Genomic DNA, 9,897 nt, shown 5'->3' with positions numbered 1-9,897 from the left:
TGTATATATGCAGGTCTGCCCACTAAAAGGCCCTGGAACGAATAATTTAGTGTCCTTTGTGACCTTGGATAGCGCATGCCTCTCTATTGTACCGAGCCAGTGATCGTCAAGGTCTATCTATGGGAACGTGACTCGCTACTGGGCTTCGCCCAGAGCCATGACCCGAAAATATCGCGTCGCAAACTATAGGCCACTACCATTCCAACTACCAAGCACTCCTTGAATACCAAATATGTCAACAAAATAATAGCAGTTAAAGTAGTAAGGGACCTGACTTAATTTATAGTAGCTGATCTTGTTTCAACCGATTACACTGTCTAGACATTTATTCGTGTTTTAGAAATTTTTCTCTTAGTAAATGAATATACTAGAATTGGCCAGACTGGCCAAAAGTCTTTCGGTACACGTTGACGTTCTGGGTAAACGGGGAGAGAAACACAGCCAATTCGTTGACACCGTAACACTTCTTTAGTTGAATCAGCTGCGAATTAGAACGCCTAGAGTCCACATTTTTCAACAGAACCGTCGCGACTCCCAAGCGACGATTCTTTAGAAGAGATAGGGCAAAACAGGCGACAGGCTTTAATTCCGCTATTTCTACTTGACACTCTAAATTTAAACACACCTGTCAAATAGGAGATGGATGTATTCTATTTATCGTTGGCATTATTATTGCTCTGCATAATAATCCACCTGTATAATAATCTGTATAATCTGTATAATAATCGGAGTACAATATCGAATTCCCTATTTTTTAATGTTGCCGCTTGGATTAGTCCTTTTGTTTGTGATACAACCATAGGATATAGAGTAAACGAAATTATGATGCATTTAAAGACCATTTAGTGTTCTTTTCTTAAAAACTTTTCTTATTATTATTAACAAAGTATTAATAAGATCGCAATAACAAACTAAGATCGGGCTCAGCCCTACGAAATATGCAAATGCTTGTTCTAAATAGCCTTATTTTTGACCCATCGGTAACTTGTATGCAACGCTACCGTATACAAACTGCACACAGTACTTTGCCATGGCTAAATGATAAACCCAGGCAAGGAATATACATATGGATTAAAGTTTGTCCAAGGACCGCCATGAACTTATAAGTATCATGCAATATGCGCAATTCAGATATTTAAATAAGATGATGGTTAATATATAACATTAATAGATCGATGCACTAATATAGGTTAAATGAATAAACTATTACACTTTATTGAAAAATGTCTTGAAAAATGACTGATGAAATAAATTTCTCGCCTATTGCGATAAATATAGGCGAATATTATTACCTTGCGCTATTACATGGTACTTATCCTTTCGCTTCTAGTTTATAAAGTCTGTATATTAGGTTCAAGTTGCGTCAAGTGATTGGTAAGTGCGGCTGGCGGTTCATGTTTATTTTTCGTAAAGTGTACTTTTAAATCAGGGTATTATAATTTCTTTCAAGCTAACAGGAAGCTTCATGGAGTAGTGTAATAATCTCTTTAGAACTTATATCCTATCGCTGCTATTTCAGATGATCTGTTTGCTGCTCTGGTTGACGGTCCTCTGCGTGATTCATATAATGAGGCGCTTCGTGTCACACAGTGGACGTACCCTTTACAGACACTTCTTACCCTCATAGTGCTTTTACATTCCCTTTGGATGGATTACCTTGTCGCATTAGTTTTGGTCTCTCTATGCGTATCTTTGATTCGCAACTACATGATCGCTCAGGGCTGGATAATTGAGAAGGACCGTATGGATGTCGATACTCGCCGAAGAACCAACGCCGTTCGAGTGACCAAGCTGTTCCAACTAAATCTCCGTGTAGTGGTATGTTGGAACTGTAAAAATATGCCTATGGAAAGAAACTGAAAAAGGTACATTGTACTTTTGCAACCATCACTCTTTTTTTCTACATAAACCATTGTAAAAGAGTTTCAGTAATAAATTTCGCTTAGGTACATTGAATACATTTGGTTGCTTTATGCAAGCTCGTGAAGGGAAATGAAGGTATCCGGTGTTTTAATCTTCGTCTGTTCTGTGTGCACTTAAATTTATTTTCATCATCCCAGCTCGCCAGGTCTTGTTTCATGCATACTAGAGCGGTTCGTGCAAACAATACATTTTTAAGCAAATTACATACAATTAATTTGCGACACTATTTTCAAGGATAATATGAAGCAAATCATGGAATATTTTAATCGAAACGCCCACCGTAACTATTGCTATTTCAAAATTTCATATAATATGTAGTCACGAAAGCTTCATTTGCGATTTGATTTCCTAATTAAATTCGTTTGTAAAGTTATTAACAACTTCGCTAGCAAATGTCTACGACTGTTCTAAATGCTCGTACGTCTATTTTAAAAAATACTATAAAGTTATAGTAGAGAGCTGACATATATCTAATTTACTTTTGAAGGTCGATATTAATCAGTATTCTCACAAGTAGAGTAAATACATAACGACGCATACAAGGAGTGTAGTTCACTTTATTACCTAATGTTCCACGCCCACACTCCGTATAAACCCATCATTTACCAACTGGATTCGATTCAGTTGTTCCAGCGGACCTAATAGTCAGATCATTCCTGCGATACTTAAAACATGATCAGATGATTATAAGTTAAAGTCACATATGCGTATATATATGCATCTTCACGTGTGGTACAAAGGTCAGAGCAAGGGTTTTTATAGATATTGCTTAATTTTTGATTAAGGTGTATCTTTCATGCAGTACATGTAAATATGGATATAGATATAGAAACCTAAGGCAAGTGTTATGATGATACCAGATACACGTTGATTTAATCCCGGGAACAATGTTTCCTTTAAGAGTGTACCGATGCTCATCCTATGGGAACCATAATAACTATATCGTTTTGTCCATTGAAACATACTGTTATCGTTGGCTATATGTAAGGTTTGTCGTTTTTGAAGCGTATTAAGAGGTTCGGATAGTTTGAACTCGTAGCGGTAATAGGGGAAATATTTCGTACTTTATAGAAAACGGAATCTATTTGAACTAACTGATATCCGAACTAAGAATAGAAAGTAAAATTTGTCTCAAGCATATAATACTTTGCTTTCGCGAAAATATCAGGTATACGTTTATGGTCGTCCTTCAAACACCAGATAGGTTTCCTTCCTCTCAAGTATTTATTTACATACCCAAAATAGTTTAGCGTTTAAAATTACTCTGAGTTTTCTTCCGCCTTCCATAGCTTCTGTACAACTGATTTGGGTCGAATTCCATTATGACTTTCAATTAAAGGACATACGCTATCAATTTAAAGGTTGCATTTTAGTACGTGCGTATTAACAAAACTATGCATAGAATTCACAAAGCTGTCGCACGTGTCCCTAATCCTAAATCAGTTCGAAAGCAAAAATTTATTTTATTTTCTCTTATATATATATATGTATGTATATATATGTATATACGAATTCTCAGTGAAAAAAATCTGATACCTCACCTTCATACATCAAACACCTAGGCGAATATCCCAACTTGGACTTAGATTGCTTATTGCGGGTCAGTTATCTTTAACAATTATATTCACGAACAATAGAATTCTAGATTTAACTGATTTACCTAGAAACAAAGTTATAATGCCTGTGACAAATTTGTTTTCAAGACAAATTCTTTACGATGTGTTTTTTATGTGTCACTTATAGAAAGTGTTCCAACTCTTGACGGATGGAATGGATAAAGGGTTGGCCTTGTGGACCTGGAAAAGGCCTGAAATAACCGGGATCTTGTTTGGGACACTAGCTGGTGGTGCCCTCTTATCAGTTCTTGCCCCGGCAGGCCTCCTCATTAAATTCGTTGGGACCGGGCTTCTGGCGAAGTTATTTTTGTTCGACTATATCTTTTTCCGATTTCCTCGAGTGCGTGCGAAATATGACCTACTCTACAATTGGTTTAAGGAGTTGCCTACCAGTAAGTACCTTCCCTAATATAGTTGCAAACCAGCCCGAAAAAATTGTTATAAGAATTGACGTGGGCAGTTGCTGAATCGACGTTTTAAATTTATCTCAGGAGTAGTAAGGTACAAAATAAAAAAAAACTAGCTGTACTCAGTATCACCCTAAAAGCAATATTGTGGATTCTAATGTTTAACTAAAGGAATAATAAACATTTATTTACGAAAAATTTCTCATGTCTAATTATGAAATTCGGAAACTCAATTTCTAAGGCACTGTACTGTACATGACCAAGCCTAGAAGAGTTTAACTGGACGAAAGATTTAATTATAAACCTAATTAAATACTAACATAGCATGCGCTTACTGTAATTGATTGCAAATAGTTAATACGCAGGCATATTTTTTATTAGACTTATCTTTTTATATTCTAGGATTTATGTTCTTACCGAATAATCTAATAGCAACTATTAGGTAAATCTTCACGTGTATTTCAAGATAATTATATACTGTTATGGTGCTATAGTTAGCGTATGCAGTTGACCAAGTATTAAAAGTAAGGCTGTAGATTTAATTTGTAATGTAACCTTAAACGCTTTATGGGTGTTCAGAGTGAATATGGGATGTATGTTTGTAGGAAAAATGTCGTTCAAAGGACTAAGATCAGAAATAATACTGCCTCATATTAGTTACATAGGTAATTTATTAACCATACAGCATAACACAATATTCATCTGAATCGTAATATACTGGAGACACCGGACAAAGTTTTTGGGTATTCACATATTTATGAAAAATCAGAAACACCGAACTGCGAATATTTACACTAATATGTACACGCGCGTAGTCACCTTGATATACTGCATGCCGAGAAATCTGCATCGTTAGCATCTGAATTAGCAAAGCATGATTTTGCTGACAGGAAATGTAGTCCTGCCGGCCAACACTTCACACCTTACGCGGTTCTTATATATATCTGCAACCATACGATTCGATTTTTTCTTTTTCTCAAGACTATTTTGTTTTTTAGGTCGCCTTTTACGAATTCTCTGTAGCTGGCTTTGGTTTCCATTATAATCGATGAAAACTTTATTCTTATCGAGTTTCAGCTTTTGGTGCGCCGGCAGCATATTAATATATTGTTCAAAAATACGATCACGATCATAACGCAACATTTTGATTTGAGCCACCTTTTCTAAGCGAGAGAGCGAGCGCTCCTTAACACCCCTGCAGTGCGCATCAAATGCCTCCTGCAGGGTCATATGATCTTGGGTGTCAGCGCTTTTCAATAGTATTTCCCAAGCGATTCCCCGTTCTTCCGAACGAGACCGTTGAGAAATATTTTTTTGCGCCTCTCTGCTGTTATCATAACAATTGTAGCTTGAATTTTGAGCATGCAGATTGCAGAATGCCTGATCTGGCCCTATTCCTTTGTCGCTTGTATTTGGCATCGAGTCTTCCGAGGAACCCTCGTTGCTGTTTTCTTCTAAGGAGCAGCCTCTTGGTCTTCGTAGATCGTTAAATATATGTGCTTTTTGTCCTGCCCGAAACTCGGCAAAAAGCGGTACCGCTTGGCCGTAGGAGGCCATCTCCCACAAAACGCCAATTGGTTCTACTCGAAATAGGGTTTGACTATGCGAATTTTTAAAAAGTGGTCCTCTAACTTCCTGCACCACCCGTCTCTTTGAGTGTACATACTTGTGCGAATTGCTATTAAGGTCATTACAGCTGCGACTTGTTTTTAATACTTCAATAGCCGCCGATCTTTTGAAGTGAGACGGAGGGCAATGCAATGATTGTGTCCCTTCTGAAAGGATACACTCACCACCGTCAGAAGTAGTTCGAGTTCGCGTAGCTCCTGGTGATATCGATAAGAGGTTTCGCAACGGCCCGGACTCTTTCTTTATTTCTACCTGTTTGACCGGCTTGATAGGCTTCAAGTCGGCGGAGCCCTCAAAGCTTACACTGCTTAACGCCTTAATGATTTCATTGATAACTGCTGTTTTTGACTGAACCATTTCTGGCGCTTCTCTACAAAAGCTGGAGCTAATTGAAGAAACACTATCACTCCTCACTGTTAGGCTATTGAGTGAATCACTGTCGTCGTTGTCGGCTTCGATGTCTGGCCGGGCTGGTTTTATTGGCTTGCCATTACCATCGAAACATAAGTTGCATTGATTCGGTACTATAATTTTCTGTCGAATATTTTTTTCCAAAGACTCTCCTTGGTCTGTCTCGTACGAGAAAAAAACGTTACCGTTACCATCAAACTTTGTCGTAGAAACATTTAATGTAGTTAAGACAATTTCGTCATTAGAATAAAGTTTAAGATCACTTAAACGATCAAGTTCTTTTAGATCCAGTTTATTATCATGTGCTGCAGATTCAACCTCGGTACTGATGTCATTCATACTACTAGATCTTCCGGGTACTGGTCGCTGCTCGACCACTCGTTTTCCTTTAGCGGTGCCCAAAGGTTGTATTTTTTGTTGATAACTAATATTTTTGCTAAAAAGTCTTGATGGTAATGATCGCACACGTGCACGTCCCCATAGAAGAGCACTGTCATCACGAGTAATTTTCTCGACACGATTCGGAGGTACAACACGCGCCCTTAGCGTTCCACTGAGGATATCCCCAATTTGGTAAATAGGTCGTTTATGCTTCTCCAGACTAAAACGCTGGTCCATACTTTCCCAATGAATTATATCGTTAACAGTGGGTGTCCAAGTCTTATTGTGTGATAAATCTGTATCAGCAGTTTCGTCCGCTGCGCTCAGCTCCATAGCATTAAGTAGAAGTCCAATAGTCACATCTCACAAAAGCACTGATGTCCTTCGCTCGATGCAAGCAAGTGGCTATGCCAACCGTCGCCTTATTTCCGATGTAGAATAATAACGGTATATCTCGCACTTGTGCGATCGAAAAGCAGTTCCCGACTGTGGCAGAGTTTCGTCTATTGTTGTAAACACGGACTCAAAAGCGGCACAAGCGGTCAGACTAGCTGCGCTTTTCTGACGGAGTCTGTACCGTTATAACCCGGACTGGATGTGCGTATGTCTCTCTATGTCACCTTCTGTCCCTTCGGCGCCCTGGTCACAAGCTGCAGTGTGATATTTTTATCACAGACTGGGTGAAATTGAGGGTCGCGCTCATAGTAAGCGGCTTTCAGTGAGCAAACTTCCAGCAGCTGTGATAAAAACAGCTGACGAAGCAGGTGACAACATTGGAGCCATTGTTCTTGTCGTTCGTGACAGAATGTCTCACTATCGCCTTGAACTGAAGATTTTTTTGAGAGAAATTTTCGTTTTTAAGGTTGATTCTTACAAATGGCTTCTCCGCCTGTGAGCAGCGACTAGTAACTAGAAACATTCGCACATAAAAAAAAAAGGTTATTTTTATTGCGTGGTTTATGACTAAAGGGAAACTGAACAAAAAGTCTAGAAAGCATTTTTTTCGTAAATATTTGGACAGGCGAGTAAGTACACTTGAGAAAATTTTCGACTATGTAGGCAAATGGTTTCTGCTATGAATTCGATTGCGATAGGAATCATCGTCTATGATGCTCGGATTGCGATACAGTCGGTTACTGCGACTTTTAATTTTTGTATTTTCGCTCCGTTCCCATTTCTATTAAGTTGATATTATGGTGACGATTGCTTAGTGCCTTAAGTATGTTAAGCCTTACCAGCGTGAGCTTGGTTTGAAGCGCTGTGGCTCTACGAAGGTGTAAACATTTACTTTAAATGTGTTTTGTTATCTGCAGTTAATCATGAATCACTACATTTTTATCCCAGGTTTTAGTACCACTTTTTCCTACTCGCATTCACTGGACTTTCACTCCATTTTGTTCGTCTTCGTAATTAATTTGTTTTGAAGGTGCCGCAGTTCATCGTAAACCTGTCTCTCTCGTTTTGGCGAGCTGTGTATAAGCTGATCGCCGCCCTCGTTCGTGTTCCATTCCAATTCGCGTGCAATTTTCTGAAAGCTTCGTTGATTTTTGAAATCGTCTGCAATCACCGTACTCGTCTACTACAACCCCTGTAACCACTACTGCGTTAAGCATGATAACTTTAATGCAGGTTTGTACCCCGCATATGGCTCGCTGTCTTTGTCCCACTACCGTTGCCAGGCCTCACAGACAGGTCTCCTTTCGAGTTTGTGTTCTGTGCGTCGCTTTCCTTGTTCAATATTTGCGCTACTCGTACAGAGAGTTCATTTTTAGTTGTGCGCCGATATTGCTATCGTCAGTACCACCTCGATCAGCAGAAGTCTATCTGCTGAAAACTGGCGCGCTACTACCGAACTACTTGGTGAGTGTATGGGTAGATACGCCTGTCATCTTTGATGCATGGCCATCGCAGAGCCCTGTAATAGGAAAGGGCCAAGTATGTGATGGACTCGCCCGCTCTCAAGGGTGAAAGAGAGAATCCCCACGTCAGGATGTAAGAGTCTAAGGTGTGTTGGTCACGCATCAATTTAGGCACTTTTGCGCACTTTTTGAATAATTTTCGGTACGCTGAATAGCTCTAACTGTACACGGTAATCGGTTTGATGTGTCTTTAGGGAATAACAAAAGCAAGGGCCTGGATCCGCATACTAAGGCTTTTGACAAGAAAAGATACATCTATCTAGATTTTAGCTTATTCGAAATCGTACCTGTGTTCTATTTACTGACTATAGGGATTATGCATTAGGTGCGTTTTTTAATTCGTAAAATTATGCTCGACATATATTATAACTAATATGTGATTTCCACATAAAAACAAGTGATTTTTGTCCCAAGTAGAAGAGAAATAAGGTTGCTGGAAATCATGTGCGTATGCGCGCTAGGAGAGAAGCATTTGAATAGCTTCTGCATTTGTTGTTGCGTAACTAATCAAGGGTATGTCAAATGTCTTATTTGTGCGATTTAAAAGAGAAATAATCAGTCTATCAGTATAATATAAATATATTAAAACTGTATTTTTCACTTTTGATGAATGTCTGCGATTATTGAAGCATTTTTCACAATCAGCAGCTTTTGATACTTTCTTGAAAACTTTATCATTAAGATTGTCTGTGGCAAATTGAGCGCAAATTTCTGCTATGTTTTACTTTCCCTATTGAAAAGCCGGACTGTCAGTGAAAATTAGTCTAATTTTCACTGACAGTCCGGCTCCAAAATGTACATTTTGAAAAACTTTAAATATTTACCATTCGCATAAGGCTAAAATTTAATTTGCTTCTTCTATTAATCTGGCGGTAGACTTATAGTGTAAAAATAAACCGTGGCGTAGGTTCAAAGCTTACTTCTATTTCGCAACAATAATTACGGTTAAAATAGCATCTGTCTCAATTGTCAACCTGCTTTTTTTCCTTTATTCGTTTGCTAATTGCGAAATGATATCTTACTCAAGTAATTTCCTGCTGCTTTCCTCCCCTACTGTATATATATCTTGCCAATTTTTCACATGAGAATATTGCATGACAATTAGCTACATTCATTATCCCAAATTACGTTTTTGCTACCTTCATCTATCTTTTTCGAATTTAGCATAACTATTAAAAAGCGAAAAAGCACAACCTTTCTATATAGCGCTCTCTATGCCTTTGTTTGTCAGCAGGCTATTTCTTTGGGCTGAATAAAAATTCTCCTCACATTATTCGGTACAATATTAGAAAAGTGCTCTTTGAGTTTGCTCAAATGCACGTGCACTTTGCTATACCAGCGTGAGGCAATAAGTGACAAAACGCCAAAAAAGAACGCCAATAATATTTAAAAAAAAAAAGCGTCTGAACATTTAAAAAAGATATATCATTTTTTAGGTCGGGCGCCCAAACCGGAAACAATATAGTAGCTTCAATAAAACAGTTTATTTGTACAAAGGAACAATTCATATTGATGTTGACGCAAATGTTGGCCCTACAGCCAGATCGCCACTGCAGACGAGACACTGTGCCCAAAAAGTGGAGAGACTCGCTCTGAATATGAACTTCAACT

The 9,897-nt window shown here is 38.4% G+C and overlaps 1 protein-coding gene across 10 annotated transcripts in view; it reads left to right on the top strand.

Moving 5' to 3' along the window:
* The window catches only part of LOC111245503 (GRAM domain-containing protein 4-like), a 65,838-nt gene that overhangs the window by 53,515 nt on the left and 2,426 nt on the right, over positions 1 to 9,897 (top strand). For 9 of the 10 annotated variants that reach the window (XM_086981164.1, XM_086981163.1, XM_086981166.1 and 6 more), the window contains 2 exons: positions 1,520 to 1,818; positions 3,667 to 3,931. In XM_086981164.1, the coding sequence (XP_086837290.1) occupies positions 1,520 to 1,818; positions 3,667 to 3,931 (564 nt within the window). Of the gene's footprint in view, positions 1 to 1,519; positions 1,819 to 3,666; positions 3,932 to 7,793; positions 7,997 to 9,897 lie in introns of all 10 variants that reach the window. The other variant, XR_015321956.1, reaches the window with a different exon arrangement.

This window comes from Varroa destructor, unplaced genomic scaffold, assembly GCF_002443255.2.
Source record: "Varroa destructor unplaced genomic scaffold, Vdes_3.0 BEIS01000002.1, whole genome shotgun sequence".
NCBI classification, from domain to species: Eukaryota; Metazoa; Arthropoda; class Arachnida; order Mesostigmata; family Varroidae; genus Varroa; species Varroa destructor.
The sequence above is the reverse complement of the archived record's forward strand: the minus strand, read 5'-3'. Positions and strand labels throughout refer to the sequence as shown.